The sequence below is a fragment of the Brachyistius frenatus genome, unplaced genomic scaffold (genome assembly GCF_029030835.1).
Source record: "Brachyistius frenatus isolate BFR_SWC_R1_liver_20210118 unplaced genomic scaffold, ASM2903083v1 Contig_18, whole genome shotgun sequence".
In the NCBI taxonomy this organism is placed as follows: Eukaryota; Metazoa; Chordata; class Actinopteri; family Embiotocidae; genus Brachyistius; species Brachyistius frenatus.
The window spans coordinates 4,160,205-4,177,544 of record NW_027210617.1 but is presented as its reverse complement, the minus strand read 5'-3'; the positions used below and the strand labels follow the sequence as shown (position 1 = coordinate 4,177,544).

Genomic DNA, 17,340 nt, shown 5'->3' with positions numbered 1-17,340 from the left:
TCAATGAATTTCTGAAGGTGAAAAGAGAACTGAAAAGTTTGAATCTACTTGAAATTGCTGCAGATGATTATTGAAGTGGAAAAAGTGAGTTGTTGCACTTAAAGTTGCCTGTAAATATTCAATTTTACACATCTAGTCGGAGCTTTTGGAGCAGTTTGTAAAAACTTCTCTTACAGGAGGTAGTGTTCAACCCCTGCAAAAGTGATGGTGTCCTTTTGAAAACTCTGCACATGTGACATTTGTCTTCGTGTGGTTATGAGCCTTTAAAGGAGTAGTACAACATTTAGAATCATACCCTACTCTGTACGGTAAATATGAAGCTTCATCCAGCAGCTGGTTTTCATAGATTAACACAAAGTTTGGAAACAAGCGACACAACAGCATCTCTAAAGCTAGAGATGGCCCTGGCTCCCCCCGGCTTAGACTTTGTGCTGGAGGTAAAGGCAAGCTAAATGCAGCCATGAGAGTGGTTTTATTCGTTGCACTGAATTAAAAAAGAAAAGAAAAATGTATTTAATTTCATTAATCAAAAACAAAATCAACAGCTTAATTGACAATTATTAGTTGCAGTATATTTTGTTAATCCCTTGTAAGAATAATTAAATACGTTATTATGCTGTAAGCATGTCGCACAAATTTCTTCGTACTAGATGTTTTGTATGCCTGATGTTTAAGTACATACAGGGAGAGACAGTGTAGCCATTGCCTGTTTTTATCTTGTGGTGGTTGATTGGCAGCATGTCGTGTGCTGTGCAGCTTGTGTGTGTGTGTGTGTGTGTGCGTGCGTGCGTGCGTGCGTGCGTGTGTGTGTGTAGGTACAGGGGTCATGGAGAATGTTAATGATGTATGAGCAGTGAGCAGGCCAGGGAGAAAGCTATCTGATGATGTTGCGTGAGTGACATTGCTTTCCATAAATAGACCCTGTGTGCATGGCAGACAGACAGATAGACAGACAGGATGGATAGAGGGGAGACAGGGAGGAGAAAGGTGGGATGGATGGATGGATGTTGTCTCCTCTCCTCTCCTCTCCTCTCCTCTCCTCTCCTCTCCTCTCCTCTCCTCTCCTCTCCTCTCCTCTCCTCTCCTCTCCTCTCCTCTCCTCTCTCCTCTCCTCCTCTTTAGGTTTAGGAAACAAAAACTAAGGGTGTGAATTTGTGCCGGCATAGTGCGCAAAAACAAAGACAAACTGCTCTCTGCATCTTTCCAAACTCTCCATCAGATGTCCTGAAATCAAGCTCACACTGTTGCCCAAACAGCTGCATCTTTCAACTTGAGCTGGAGCTAAAAACCACACACATTGCTTTCGGTAGGTAGCTGACATTCATTCCCTGGTGAACTGATGGTCGCGGTCCACGCTGAGAGTGCAGGCTACTGAGTTTTCTGAAATGCATTTATTCATTCAAATGAAGCGGGGAGCAGATTTATTTTCTCCCTCTCTCAGATATTGTTGAGATTTTACTCATTCTCGTTTCACTTCTCTCAGTCACACTGGATGTAAGGTCAGTCGAGTGGACAATGCTTCCGGAGATGAATTGTGAATGGATTATATCGAGAAAAACAGAATTTTCTCTGCTTTAGTCATTTCTCATCAAATCTCCTGGTCAGTTTTCTTCACCACCTTACCCCCCCTCCTCTCTCTCTCTCTCTCTCTCTCTCTCTCTCTCTCTCTCTCTCTCTCTCTCTCTCTCTCTCTCTCTCTCTCTCTCTCTCCTTTGTATGGCTGGCTTCCTTCCTTCTCCATGACATTTCCTCACTCTCCAGTTCCCTTGTCTTTGAAACTATTATTTTCTCGCACGTTGCTTCACTGACACATGCTTACTCACCGACTCTCATGTGTGAACTATTCACAAGCACGCTGTGTGTGTGTTGCAGAGTTTTTTTTCCCAGTTGCACCAGCATGGTAATTAACATAGGTGACCCCCAACACTGTTATTGGCTACGGTCCTGGGAGAGAGGGATGGGGGCATCGGAGGGACAGTAGAGTAAAATGGAGGTGGAAGGAGGAGAGTGTGTACTATAATATTTGGCACACATGGTGAGCTTGGCATAGCACTCCTGCAGCAAAAAAAAAAAAAGAAACGGGTAGCTAAAGAGGGGGACGTGATTGAGGCAGAAAGACAGAAGAAGAAAGAGATAAGGAAGAAGTGTCTATGGGGTATACATTTGGTATATAATCCTCCTCCTCTTAGCAAAAGTCCATCCCTGCTGCATCATGGCCCTCTGGGGAGGACAAGCAAAAGGGGAGATGACAGGGGGGAGGAGAAAGAGGAGGGAGAGGCTGCAAGGAGAGACAGAGTTAATGACAGAGAGGAGGAGAGAAAAAGCAGCAGAGAGTCGAGGAGAGGACACGGAGATGTCAGGAAAGTATTTCAAAAATAATTTCCAAAAAGAGAAATGTGGTCAAATGTGTTCTTTAGAGATTTATATCATCCATCTGTCAAATAATGCCTCCAAAAATCCCTCTTTGTTGACCTTATTCTGTAATCTACATGTGGGACGTCAGGTACTGAGAAAATTTAATGCGCTCCATTAAATCTGTAGACCAGTTGGGGTGGTGCAGCCTCTTTTTTACCAAACTGGAATTGCTCCTCTTGCCAAACAAATCCAAAGTCAAAGGCTGTGTGTTTTACTGCAGGTAATTGCGGCTCTTCAGGGACCACACCAAAAAGCACAACAAGCGGATTAGGTTTGATTACACTTTATAAGAACAAGCAACACAGGTATCAAAGACAAACTTAAGAACCTGCTCAAAGCTGACACATGATGGCCACATGCTGAATTAGGGAGACATCTGCTCTCAGTAATTTATTTATCAAAGGTAAGACTGATCTCAAGGTTCATTCTGGTCAGCTGTATTACAAAGATGCAGAGACACAAGGTGAAGTGCTTTAGAAAGTGAACGGGAGACTGGAAACCATGAAGAAAGGAGGGACGAATACTGTCTGAGATATTTATTATAATCTGTAAGGGTTAAATATCAGATCTCAGTGTTTGCTTGGGTTTCATTGTCGGTCCTTCGGTGGGGGAAGCAGACCTCTGGTTTAGATCTGAGGGTCAGAGAGAAAACTACAAGGTTGTTAGGTGGCTTTTCTTGGGACACAAAGCAGCGCACACGCTGCCCAAACAGTTTTACCGGTAAAAGTAAGACATCACATTGTTCGACCCCTTTGCCCACTGTACAAAAGACACCAAGATTGTGTATTAAAAAAAAAAGAAGCTCTGTGAAACATTTTAATCTCCCATTCTACCACATCTGAAATAGAGCTGTGAATGGAGGATTCAAAAAGACAGATGTTGAAGGGCCCAGATTAGAGTGTGCAGGCAAAACTTTTCACTTTTGTCTGAAGTGAAGCCACTAAGAGGAGGGACCGTCTTTTACGCTTATCGTCGGCACTTATCCTTGAGAGGACAGCAGCAAAAATGATACCTAACAATTCCCCTTGAATGACAGACACTTAAAAATGAGAGGCAGCCCTCGGCAGACGTTTTCTCTGTCCCATTGTCTGCCTGTAGCTTCTGCTAGACTTAGTTCAGACATGTTGATAACAGTCAGTACAGTTAAACAGTGATGTGAATGTAGCTTTTGTCTCCTACCGTGCATGCTTCATCCCTATCAGCGGAGTGTTTCCGATACCGTGTGTTTTATCTGTTTGGAGACAGGCGTGAGAACTCGGTCTAAACACACACTCACACATTTACCTGTGTGTCAATGAACTTAGCAGAGGATGAGGGGGGTCTCGGATACAGGACTGTGCAAACATTTGAGGCACCAACAGTGAAGATATGAGATTTCATTTATCAATTAATTTCACACAAAGTGCAGAACAAAACTTAATCAAACCAATATTTGCATTAAACAAGAACCCACCCTCCCCCTTAAAGCAGGTTGCTTCAAGCATCACTGTGAACTTGCCACAGTTCTTCTGTGGATTTAGTCTGCCTCTGTGTCTTCTGTCTGTTCAGGGCTCTCTGACAGCATTTCCTGTTCTTCTGGTGTCTTAACAGACTTCTTTACTGACTGGCTGTATGTTTGGACTGCTGCGTAATGAATTTGGGGCCAAACAGACACCTTTCTTGATGATCTAGTGTCTAAAATCTCTGCGCAGTAAATCACACGGTACCATCCTAACGTGTTTAAATGGCTGTGAGGGTTTCATGGCTGTCCTCGGGGAGAAAACACCCCAGAGCACGTTCCCATCTCTGAGCTGACATGTTGCCATGCTATATACCATGAGCTAGCAAGAGACCCACGGCTGCCACTGCCGCTCTCTCTGGAATGTTAGCAAGGAATGACAATGAGTGTGCATTCAGTGTGTGTGTGTGTGTGTGTGTGTGTGTGTGTGTGTGTGTGTGTGTGTGTGTGTGTGTGTGTGTGTGTGTGTGTGTGTGTGTATGTGTGTGGTGCTGTTCCTCCTGGCTTTGTTTGTTGTGTTCAGTGATGCAGGCTGCTTTGTGTTCTCGCTCTCTCTCTCTCTCTCTCTCTGTGTGTGTGTGTGTGTGTGTGTGTGTGTGTGTGTGTGTGTGTGTGTCCAGTAGTTTGATGGCAGTTACACACTGCCCTCTAGTGATGGCAGCTATAAACAAGAGAAAGAAATGTCAGAAGACTGGTACTCTTCCACCTCGTTCCCTCCCTCTGTCTGTTAGTGGTCCATCAGGGGCAGCAGTGTGGGTCTTCCTTAAGCTGAAATGTGTGGTGAGGAGACGAGGGGGTTGTGTTGATGGGTTTGTGGTACTGTGCCAAGCTGTTATCTCCTTAGCCGAGTAGAAAATGATTTTATTAATTGCTTCATTTAACGCTCCCCGTGTCCCCCTCCTTCTTCCCCTCTCCTACACAAATACACAAACAACAGCACACAAGCGCACACACTCCAACCAAGCTACTTTTTAAACTCACCCTGCGTACACCTCTGTGACAGTTGAAATGTTCTCTCTCTCCCTCTCTCTGCGGGGACCTGTAGAGAGAACAGTACAGCCATAAAGGCCATATGCTGGCCCATTCAGATGTAATAGCAGGAAGGCCTGGGGAGGCCCAGGCAAAGGAGCTATGCTCCATTATGGCACATTATAGAGTAGAACAAGAGAGGAGCAATGTGTGTGTGTGTGTGTGTGTGTGTGTGTGTGAGAGAGAGAGATTACCTTCGCTGCAGGAACAGAAAGACTTTCACACAGCCACATTGTGGGGACTCAACTCCCATCTGGGTACAAAAAGCTGGTTCCTACAAGTTAAACTGTTAAAGTTGGTTAAAGTGGAATAAAGATTAGGTTATGGTTAGGCTATGGTTTTGGGGTGAGGCATGCTGTGCTTATGGTGACTGTGAGAGTAAGGCTCTAATAGATGAGTGAAGCCAATGCGGTGTCCTCCTAAGTGACTAAAACTAGGTTGTGCGTGTGTGTTTGTGTATAGAGGAGAGCCAGACTGCTGCAGCTGGGTCAGTGCAGTCAGACCCCGCAGGGGTGACTTGTTAGACACACACACACACACACACACACACACACACACACACACACACACACACACACACACACACACACACACACACACACACACACACACACACACACACACACACACACACACACACACACACACACACACACAGGCTCGGCAACAACAATAACCTCTGAGGTCAGACAGAGCTAGCGCTGCATTAGCCTCAGTGTGAACCTGCTGAGAGACAGAGCGAGCCAGTACAGCTGGTGTTAACCACCCAAAACACACACACACAGAGTGGCAGAGAAACCACAGTTACACTGGTACAAACGTCATGACTGTGCCAACACACCCAGAGTACACTGTATGTACAACTAAATAAACATTTCCAGATCGCTGAATAGATTGTTGACCAGCTGCACGTTGTGCGGCTGGTTAATAAGTGGCTTTAGTGAAGACTTGAAGGCTGCTCAGATGAGCTGCTTTCCTGACAATGAGATGAATAGAATCAATGAACAGAGAAAAGTCGACTGCCACGTCTCAAAAGGATGGGAAGCACCTGTCTGCGCTGCAGCTGAGCTCAACACTTGTGTCTTTTCAGACAGAGTTGCAAGTGCATGAACAAAAGCCTCTGCTTACGAGCAACATTGTTTTCATGCGTGCGTACAAGCTCATCTCTCCTGCCAAAACCTGTGCTCCTGTATGGCGTACCTGGCAGCGCAGCGGCACTGTTTCTGTGCCTGTGGGGATGCACTTGTTTCAAGCTGTCAGTCAGGCATGTTTATTTCCCCCACTGTAGCAGCACCCACAGCTTCCCGGTGCTCAGCTCTGTCGGAGCTCCATCATCCCAGCCATGCCAGCAGAGCACTCATCAGGGAGGGCGGCACGGTGGGCAGGGTGGGAAAGCGAGGGAGAGACAGGGTCGGGGTGTTCGCCTCAAGTCAAGAGAGAGATGCAGGTTCACGCGCAGCTGCCTCCTTTATGAAAAACGATGCATGCGCACAGGTGAGAGGCACACTGGTTGAGACAGTTGTGTCTGTTTCGCTGAAAGGGAATCAACGGAATTCCACGTCGACAAATTAGTGGCAGTATTTGTCATGTTCGATTCATTGTGTCAAACCAGAATGGGTAGAAGTTTAAAGGCGACATCTCGGTAGTCGTATCAAAGAAGTTGCCGCAGCAACAACAGCAGTACAAACGAATCTAATCTGCATGGAGAGACTTTGATGAATATGTTGAAAGCAGCACGTGACCTTTAAACAACCACAACTTGTACCATCAGAATCATTTTAATATCCTGTAGTCACATATCAGTTCTCTAGTAGAGTAATTAGTAACCCAGAATGCTAAATATTGATGGATGTAGCTTCTGCAGTGTGAATATTTGCAGTTTTTGTTTGGTTTTCGTTACTTTGGACGATTAGAAAAACACACTGTTTGAAGATGGTGAAATGTTAATGAGTATGTTCATTTATATTTTACTGTATTTAATTTAATTTAGATATTTCTTATTTTTTGACATTTAATGGAGTAAACAGTTACTTGGAATATAATCAGTGGCAAATCAGTTTATAAAATCAGAAAATGTGAACATTCATTTTGTGTGTGTGTGTGTGTGTGTGTGTGTGTGTGTGTGTGTGTGTGTGTGTGTGTGTGTGTGTGTGTGTGTGTGTGTGTGTGTGTGTGTGTGTGTGTGTGTGTGTGTGTGTGTGTATGCATCTACTTCTGCATATTTGTCTGAACAACGTCTACCAGTGCATGTCTATGTCAGGCTCTAAGATTATATTACACACAGGTAATCCCCTAATCCTGTACCTTTTCACCATGATGTCAGATACACACCTGTTAAAGTAGTACCCACCTCCATCCCTCAGCAGCCCCCTTTAATACACACTATACATCATACCAGCACACACTCCAACACACACTCAGCACCTGAGAGAGGATCCTGCTATCACCTGTGGAAAAAAAGAGGGACGTGTCATATCAGCACTCATCACCACTCAGTTACACAACTCACACACACCTGTAATGTTACCTGATACCAAAGTGCTTGACGGAGGTTCTGGCAGACGAGTAGATACGCCTGGTCTGCCAGTGGGGGGGGTCCTCTTTCTCCGTGTTGATGTTCAGCTTGGCTGCTGCTGCAGGAGTCACATGAGGTTACTGTAGGAAGACACAGACAGGTCAACGTTCACTCAGTCCCGTGATGCTGTACTCACTTTAATGTAACTGTTTCTTCTGAGAGATTAACGTTGGAAAGGTTTCAGCTCAATCACTCTCAAAATTCAAACTGAAACTGGCCAGTTATTGAGCCTTCAGTTTTAGTGACAGAATGGTTTATGTTATTTTCAAGTTGGGACTTATTTTTCTGCTCTATTGCCATAATGATGTTTGATTGGGTTTAAATGTTTGGCACTTTTTTGCAGAGGGAAAGGGAGCACCAGAATCAAGCTTGCTTTGGCCCTTCGCTCCGAATTGGAGGCTTTAATTCTGGCAAGCCGGATCAAGTATCATCATGGCAAAATTTACAAAAATAATACTGTGTTTGAAAATCCCCTGAATTATCCTTTGGCAACAGTACTGTAATTGAATGCTGATTACAGTCCACTTTGTGAATTGATCTGACCTCATCCTGGTAATTAACAATTCCTGCATATAAAAATCAATGTGGCCCTTTGGAAATGTCAGTGACAAATCTTATTACATGCAGATTAGATATGATAGTTGTGCAGTAATCTACAAATTTAAATTGGACATGCTGCATTTTACTTCCTGATTTTCTGATTTTAACCACTGGGGGGCAGAAACAAATTCACAGTAAGAGTTTTGCTATTGTATATCAGCTTATCAAGATTGATGAGCAACATGTTTCACAAATGTTTGCCTACCTACACAATCTGCTGACAAAGGCCAGAACTACATCCCACTGGAGTTTGGTTTCTTTCTTCCTGATGCATTTAGTCCCATATTTACGGGCGTTTTATTATATTAGCTTTAGTAATCTTGTATCTTTCTAAGCCGCAACTTATTTACTTTAGCTTTCCTCAGTATTGTACCAGTCAACCTGAGTGCTGGTGGAGTGTTTTTAATTGTTTTATATTGTTGTTTCGATAAGAGATGTTGGAATTTAATCTTTCATACCAATAAAACCAAAACAATGGGCTCAAAGTGAGCTGAATGTTCAAAGTTTGGTCTTAGTTCTCAGTGGGATTGGCAGTGTCCTGTCCCCCCCTCCCCCCCCTCATTTTTCAGGTATTTCAACATCATATGAATATACATAGGGGAGCATTTGATTCAGTAGTAATGTCACCCACTTTTGATTAGTTACGATTGATTGGGATTGACTTGACAATTGAGTATTTTTGGCTTGCGTACATCTGTGGCAAAGTACACAACAGAACCAGAACAGAGATTTCTGACACAACTTCACCTCCCGCCAAGGTGCACAGAGAAGGAAAATGACTGTTCAGAGGTCAAATCGCCTGAAGCACTTGTAGTATATAGAAACATTTTATTGTTAGACCAACTCGTTTTGGCCTTCAGATAGACGCTTATGAAGGACACAAGGTGAAATGCAAAAAAACGCAATAGAACGAGGTTCTGGGTTGGAGGCAAACATCTAAGGATAGATGTGTGAAAATATGGGCAAACAAAACCAAAACAAACTGAGAAAATATGTATATAGAACCACCCATTAAAATTCAGTTCTTTCTAAAAAAATTAGGATTATTGTATTGTAGGTTTGTTGTTTTTAATGTTTCCCAAGGCTCGAATATCACCCGATACATTCTTGAACTGTAGCCCTGTATTGACATCTTTATATCTTTTCTTCACCAGGGTCCTCCAGGATCTCAGCCTTCCCCCCACACACAGCCTCCCCCACACAACCCCAGCAACCCCATGATGGGACCTCATGGACAGGTAAGAAAGAAACCTTCACTCACTCACTCACTCACTCACTCACTCACTCACTCACTCACTCACTCACTCACTCACTCACTCACTCACTCACTCACTCACTCACTCACTCACTCACTCACTCACTCATACACATAACAGCGGTGTACAAACAGCACATGCAGCTCCCTTGTTGTGCTAACAGACAGGACAGACAGCATCCACGATGGTGGATCGGATGAATAATTTAGCTGTGTTGGCCCAGCTGTAAGGAGCGGAGGTGCATCTGGAGGGCTTCCTCTCTCCCTCAGCCCAGCACTCACCATCCCATAGTCCATCAATAGACCATTAATATTGCAGCACAGCCTGACACTGTGCAGCTCTTCGTGCACAAACGCACCACAACATGGTCAGAGGAGGAGGGAGGAGGAGATGAGGAAGAGGTAGACACGAGTACAGAGGGTAAAAAAGAAAACAGTAGTAAGTCAGTTCTCGCCTCAAGGACTAATTGTAATTATATAACTCGTCCTCCAGTTGCCCGAAACACACACACACACACACACACACACACACACACACACACACACACACACACACACACACACACACACACACACACACACACACACACACACACACACACCGAAGCACAAAACATTCAGTCTACAATTACCACTGACATACTGTCTCCTTGTTGTATTTATGTTGTCTGTGCTTATCTCTGTGTGAAAATGATGATATGAACATCATTCTGCTGTTCATGCTCCATGACCAAAACACACAACTCTTACCCAATCAGCATTCAAATCAGCACGTTTCCCCTCGATACTAAAATAGCCGGATTAAGTTTGGAATTAATTCCCATCATCTAACACACCGAAACATGGCTCATCAGGCGTGTTGTATTTGTAGTAGCGGCAGGTAATAGGTAATTCTGAAAACCATCTCTCTGTGATGCTTTACATTATTCACTAGTTGTGCGCTGGCTCTGCATGCAGGTCCCGGCCAGCCTGTTCTTGTCCCCTCTCTGCTGAAACATGTGTGTCTGAGGTTTCTCTCATGAATCACCTGATCCAGGCAGAATTTTTGTAACGCTGCTGTCTGGTTATGAAGAGATGGGAGGAAAATGTCCAGCACACATGTAGCTGCACAAAACAGATACCTTAGAGATGTAGAACATTTTGTTTGCTGGTATTACTCTGTCCTATCATCTGGCTATGTCATGTTTCTGTTCTTTCTCTGCTGCACCTCCCTGTCTTCATATTGTTCTTCCAGTCCAAGTTTCTACCCTGTTTTTTTTCTGTCTCTCTGACTCTCACTTATCTATCCTCCTTTACCTTTATCCTAATGGCTTTTACCACCTGAGGTCTTACTTTCCAAAACTTAATGACAGGCCCCTCCTTTCTGAGAAATGTCACGAAACTACAGCAGCACATTATTCTTCAGCGCAATAGCTCCCCCTGCTGACATGCAAGGATAGCACCCTGAATGTGGGCAGGTCAGAAAGAGAGACGGGTTTACTGGACCTTGTGTGCTTTTCTTTCACTACCTGTAGTGTGTTACTTATTTATGTGAAGAATGGTTTGCCTGTCATGTGAGGAGAACATTGTTTTTCATGGAATTATTTCTGTTTCTGAAGAGTAGATTCACACACACAAAGGAAGAAAAGTTGGATTGAGGCTAAAGGAAATAATATTGTTATAGTAATAGTTATAATATTTTATTGAGATCTCTGCTTAATAAGTGCAAAACATTACAAATCATCCTAATGTGAGAAGTAACCCATAAAAATGAACACAATATTTGTCCATCTTAAAGCACCAAACAAAGATTAGACTGGGATTTATGGATGTGATGTTATTTAATTTGAAAAATTTGGAGATGAATTTGGTTTTCACTGAGCTGATAATGAGAATGGCATGCTGAGACATGTACGCTGGGGGGGGTTTGTGTATTTTTTATTACGTGCTTTGCTTTCTGTCGTGTCATTTCAATCTCATTTTCTTTGTAGCCCATTTAAAGACTGCTGCTGCATCCATTTTACGAACCCTTTCTATAAATAAATATTGTCAGTCAATATAACTTAGTGAGTATCTTACACTAGTGTTATTTTTCATACTTGACCTACGGTATGTTAACCTATTCTTTAGAGTCAGTATCTCTCCTAAAATTATAATATGATAGTATTTTTAGCCACAGACTTCAATAAGCAGATACTAGAGTTGTTGCTAATTGAATACATTTTTCTCTGCTGTTTTGCTTTGTTTTTTGGGGTTGGTTTTTTTAACAAAAAGTTAGCTTTGAGTGTTTGAAATGCTCTTAATTATAACAAAGTTATATGCAAATTCATTTAAGATGTTTAAAGGTCCCCGATTCAAGACATTTAAACAAATATTTTGGATGTGATCATTCTGAAACAAAGTAATCACTGTCCTTCACTTGTCCTTCCTGCAGCCATTCATGTCTCCACGGTACCCAGGCGGCCCAAGGCCCGCCCTTCGTATGCCAAATCAGCCTCCTGGGAGCATCCCCGGGTCACAGCCTCTCCTTCCAAACAGCCTGGACCCCACCAGACCTCAAGGTACTAACAAACACGGTGGTGTTATCTCAGAGAAGTTGCACTTTGAAGAACAATTTTATATTGGCCTCTGAATGACAACATTTTCTTCTCATTTATGGAATTATTATTGATTTAAATAGCGCTTAAATAGTCCTGCCATACTAATACTCTGGCTTTCCCCACAGGACATCCAAACATGGGAGGTCCAATGAGAATGAATCCCCCTCGAGGCATGGGAGGTATGGGCCCACAGGTAGGTACCAGTATTAGTCATATCGAATAAAACACCAAGGACTGTGTCACTAAAGTAAGTCACGACAGTGGATTGTGTCCTTCAGCACTACCAGCCCACTGCACTCCCACTCTGCAGCTGCCAAACAGCACTATTTGGTGCTTGGACTGTCAGTTTATGAGCAAACCCAATGTTTGGTTGCCCTTCATTTGTGGCTTCCATAAAAACGGCTATAATGTCAAACCAGCAGCCGATATACAGCGTGTAGATAATCCTTCTCCTCAGATGAAGAGAAAGTTTGGTTGGGCCAACCTCATAACTTTGCCTTTAAATGTCAGAAGCGGTCTGATGATTAGCTCGGCTCTGGCCAGAGCTCACCCACTGCTAGGACCAAGTTGTACATGTTCAATCCTACTTGCTGACTCCCACCCAGGGAGACAAACCGAGGCGGAATACTCAGACTGCTATGAGCAAGTCGCCACCAACACATCTTACCACAAATGCCTCCAAAGTTGGAGCTACTGATTTCCTTTTATCTCTTTGATTTTTGTTTATGTGATTTATTGTAATACAGTAGATGCTTAAACAACAGTGTCCTTTTGAATTACTATTACCAGACAGCTGCTTCATTCTGTACCCAGACACCTCACACTCCAGAATCACATCACACAAAGACACACACACACACACACACACACACACACACACACACACACACACACACACACACACACACACACACACACACACACACACACACACACACACACACACAATCTCTCTGTGCCCTTCGGCCCCTCTCTGTGCCACCCTGGCTGGGTGACTTTGGCAGTGAGCGTACTAGCAGCTGGTGTGGCATCTGCTCGACAAGTGTAATCGTCTGCTGAACAAAACTCTTCCTCTGAGTGGAGCTGCTCTCTGGCCTGCCCCCCGACTCTCTCGTTCAGTCAAACACACATACATGCATACCCAAGCACACACATGTAGCGCCAGGCAAACTCGCCCACTGGGCTGCCATGAAAATATACATGCAAATACACAGAAGGGAGCATGGACACATAGACACACATATACAGAGCCTTACAACATACAGGCATACACAAACACTCACACACACAGCTGTCCACTTTCACACACAGCCCACTCCAACCAGCCCACATACTGCTCATACATGCACATAATTAAACACTAGTTAGTGGAAGACATAATCGTCTCTGACCTTCATTAAGATTCAAACCTTTAGACAGAGCAGGTGTGAGACTCCGCACTGACTGTGTTCATCTCTTTTTGCAGAACTACGGCGGAGGGATGAGGCCTCCTCCAAACTCCATGGGGCCAGGGATGCCAGGCATGAACATGTTAGTAGAATGAAAAGAAAAGTTGTTTAGTATTTGTGAATTCGGTTTACACCCAAAAAAACAAATTCACATAAAGAATATTTTGAATATTAGCCGAACTGTCATTGCTATCGGGTATAATAACACTTTACTTACCTAATGAATTCATGAGATCTGGAGATGTATAAAAATCTCTGTAGCTGCAACCACAATTATTATGGGTTGTCAAACTTGAACCCAGAACTTGGTCTGCAAAATCTACATTTCCATATATATGTACTCAATGCTGTTTACCTTATTTTTGTCTATACATAAATAAGGGGAAAAAATAAGTGTTTATATACAACAAAAATAATTGTTAGTATGATTATAATTGTAACTTTATGCATGTAGTACCTTTAGAAACAAGATGCAAAGTGCACTTAGCAACAGCGAGGGGGAAAAAACCTTCGACAGAGCCAGGCTCAGGGTTAGGTGTTTGGAGCCCATGACTCACATGATCTCATTCTACTGGTTTTAAGCAGGAAAACCTTTTTTGACATCCCGTTCTGATGTCACATAGGCAATCTTGCACGGAAGTCAGCAGTGGGCCTTACAAGGAGGTACAATTGAGTGTCATCAGCATAACAAGGAAAAGAAACACCATAACTACGATTGATGTGTCCCAGGGGTGGCATGTATAGGGAAAATAAGATGGGACCTAGAATTGACCCCTGAGGCACACCACACTTCATGTGTGAAATGAAGAGACACAGTTATTGATGGGCACAGCACAAAAGATAAAAGGAAAGCCATTTCAGAGGTGGGCCAGAGACACCAGTTTATGAAACTACTGTAGTAAATTGTGTTGAAGGCATGCCAGGGTCCAGCAGTACGAGAATGGAGCATATGCCTGCATCGGAAGCCATTGAGTGATCACCGGTGACCTTCAAAAGAGCAGTCCCTCAGCTGTGGTATTTAGGAAAGCCAAATAAAAAAATAAAAAAAAGTATACATCAAATCATTTTTCTCAGCAGAAAGAAGTTGCTTAAACACAATTGTTTGCAGAACCTTTTAAATAAAAAGCAGCTTGGATATAATGCAATTATCCAGTCCAGGTTTTTTTTTTTTTAAAGTGGTTGCACAAACATTGGTCTTAAATTAATCAGGAACACAACCTGACAACTGTGAACTTTCGTAAACAAAAAGTAAACAAGGCCGAGCGCTTAAAATGTACATTTTATTATGTAGATTCACCTGTTTTGTAGACTATTATGAGTGTCAACTAATAGACGGTATTTATGTAGAATTCACCAAATTAAACTCTGACTTATGTCATGTAAGTAATCACAATCATCTCCTGTAATGCCTTCAACGTTGTTATGTGACACAGATCTTCTAATATCTTCATCCTTCTCTCCGTGTTACCAGGGGTCCCGGTGGAAGAGGTCCATGGCCGAACCCCAACACCAACTCAGTGAGTCACACTCTCTCACATCTTTCTTCCTACATGACTGAGTGTGTTTACAATAACTGTGTCTCATGCTTTGTTTCACCTCGGGTCTACTCTCTCCACAGATAGCTTATTCATCTTCATCTCCAGGCAACTATGTGGTAAGTGTCCCGTCATGAACTCGTGTTTGACCACAGGTCGTAAATTACCTGTCACGCTGTGATATCTAACAGGCACGCTGCCGTCGAGATGCACTCGGGTCTCATTTCTCTCCTTCTCTTGCTCTTACCCCTCAGGGCCCTCCAGGGGGAGGCGGCCCACCAGGAACTCCCATCATGCCTAGCCCCGGAGGTGAGTTATACACTTGTGTTTCTCTTTTGATTTCTACTTTTATCCCATGTTCACTGAAGGAGGGTCTGACTAACGAACATCAAACTTGCTGTCTGTCGGATACATGGCTCTCTTTGGGTGACAGATAGAGACGCTGCTCTAAATACTTCTGAAATTGAGCCTTTAGGAGTATTGTTTTCAGGGTAAAACATTGGCTGTAACATATATTGTGTCACAGTTTCCCACTTAAGGTGCATGCTGAAAAATATTCTGTTGTTATTAGCTGTGTTTTGTCATAGTCGAGACAGTTGTAATAAAGGGAAGCCAAGGTGTGCCGGTCTGCAGTCAACTGACTGATCCATCTCAGCTTTGGCCCATCGATAAAGTGTGTCTGTGGAGGATTGGCTGAGAACAAAACACTGTGGGCTGATATCCTGTGGATGTTCTGTTTCTATTGGCCTGTGGAGAGCTTCATTCTCTGTCCACTATTCATTATTTATATACATGCCTCTATTGTGATATGTTGCGGGGCAACCTTTTGCAGTACTGCTCACTCGTACACTGGGAGGGGAAGCATATTTCCATTGCAGTCGCCAAGACTGCGGACACACACACACACACACACACACACACACACACACACACACACACACACACACACACACACACACACACACACACACACACACACACACACACAAACCTCCCACAAAAATACACCCCACACTCACATTTGCCCCCCTCCTTTAGTCACGACAACACAGGCTACATTCAGACACACGAACAGGCAAGATTTCTCCAGCACTTTACACGTCCATTATCCATTTCACCCTCCTGTCTTTCAATCTGTTATTCTTCATTTTGTTCTGCTTTTCTCTGTGATCTGTTCACAACTTTCTACCTGCAATGTCAGATCAAGGTCACCTCATCCGTCTGAATCTTTTCACGATAGACAGATGCATGAGGAGCAACACAGCATGTGTACTGATTGTTGCAAAGTGATGGGTTTCCTTCATTGTGCATTGCAGATAGCAGTGAGTGGACAGATTCATTGACATAATGTACTGTCAGTCAGCCCTTTGTCCTGTGCTGCACCAGGCTGGATTGTACCAACAGCAACATTTAAATGTGTCAAATACAGTGAAGGACAGTGTGCCCTGTCTTCATTGTTTCCCATTCAATACATCGAATCCACATTTTTTTCTGGTTGTGAAAACAAAATGAGGTAATGATTCTCGAGCTTTTCTGCTGGTACCTGTCTAGGAAGACCAAACTGCTCTATTCTAATTTTAACATCCAACTTTTCTTTCCTTCGTAGATTCAACAAATTCAAGTGAAAACATCTACACAATGATGAACCCCATCGGCCCTGGTGGAAATAGACCTAATGTAAGTATTGTCATTTTGTCCCAGCGAATAGCTTCAGTGTTTCTACATTTTATATGGGATTTACTTATAATTTATATGTGTAATCAGTTACAATGACATTCTACCTAAACCTGAAAAGAGTACGATTAATGGGCTTTGTTGGTGTTCCTGTTCCTATTAGTAATTTGTGATGTTGGGCTGTATTAATAAAAATTACTTGTTTTATTTTAGTTCCCAATGGGACCGGGTCCTGATGGGCCCATGGGGGGAATGGGTGCTATGGAGCAGCATCATATGAACGGATCACTAGGTGAGTAACTAAAGACAGTGCGCAGTGTATGTGGCGGGTTCTTGATATAAGCTCTTGACTAGATTCACTGAAACCTGTTACTTTCTATGAACACAGGCTTTTAGAAGTAAGGCTCTGCCCCCTGATGGCAGTGAGAGGAAGTGCGCTCTCTTCACTTAGTATTGATCAAAGCCCAAACAGATTAGTAGGGCAGTAAAGGGGCCAATTGATCCTGAAGATTTATGAGATGTGATCAGTGAAGCTGGTGGAGTTTGTGCTCATCTGTATCTGAAACAAATAGCTTAATTAAAGGCCATTTCTTGTGAGAGGGCAGGTTGTTACTAGTAGGACGCTGAGGGTCAGTTAATGCTAATGCCTCTTTTTTTTCTCTCATTTCTAATCACAGGCTCTGGTGACATGGATGGGTTGCCAAAGGTAATACCGACTGCCTATCCATGTAT

The 17,340-nt window shown here is 43.3% G+C and overlaps 1 protein-coding gene across 2 annotated transcripts in view; it reads left to right on the top strand.

The window, feature by feature from the left end:
• Positions 1 to 17,340, top strand: part of ssbp4 (single stranded DNA binding protein 4) — an 85,702-nt gene that overhangs the window by 63,613 nt on the left and 4,749 nt on the right. For both annotated transcript variants that reach the window (XM_069694980.1, XM_069694979.1), the window contains exons 6-15: positions 9,272 to 9,355; positions 11,786 to 11,912; positions 12,077 to 12,144; positions 13,417 to 13,481; positions 14,871 to 14,916; positions 15,018 to 15,053; positions 15,189 to 15,243; positions 16,541 to 16,611; positions 16,822 to 16,900; positions 17,286 to 17,314. In XM_069694980.1, coding sequence (XP_069551081.1) covers positions 9,272 to 9,355; positions 11,786 to 11,912; positions 12,077 to 12,144; positions 13,417 to 13,481; positions 14,871 to 14,916; positions 15,018 to 15,053; positions 15,189 to 15,243; positions 16,541 to 16,611; positions 16,822 to 16,900; positions 17,286 to 17,314 — 660 coding nt within the window. The remainder of the gene's footprint in view (positions 1 to 9,271; positions 9,356 to 11,785; positions 11,913 to 12,076; positions 12,145 to 13,416; positions 13,482 to 14,870; positions 14,917 to 15,017; positions 15,054 to 15,188; positions 15,244 to 16,540; positions 16,612 to 16,821; positions 16,901 to 17,285; positions 17,315 to 17,340) is intronic.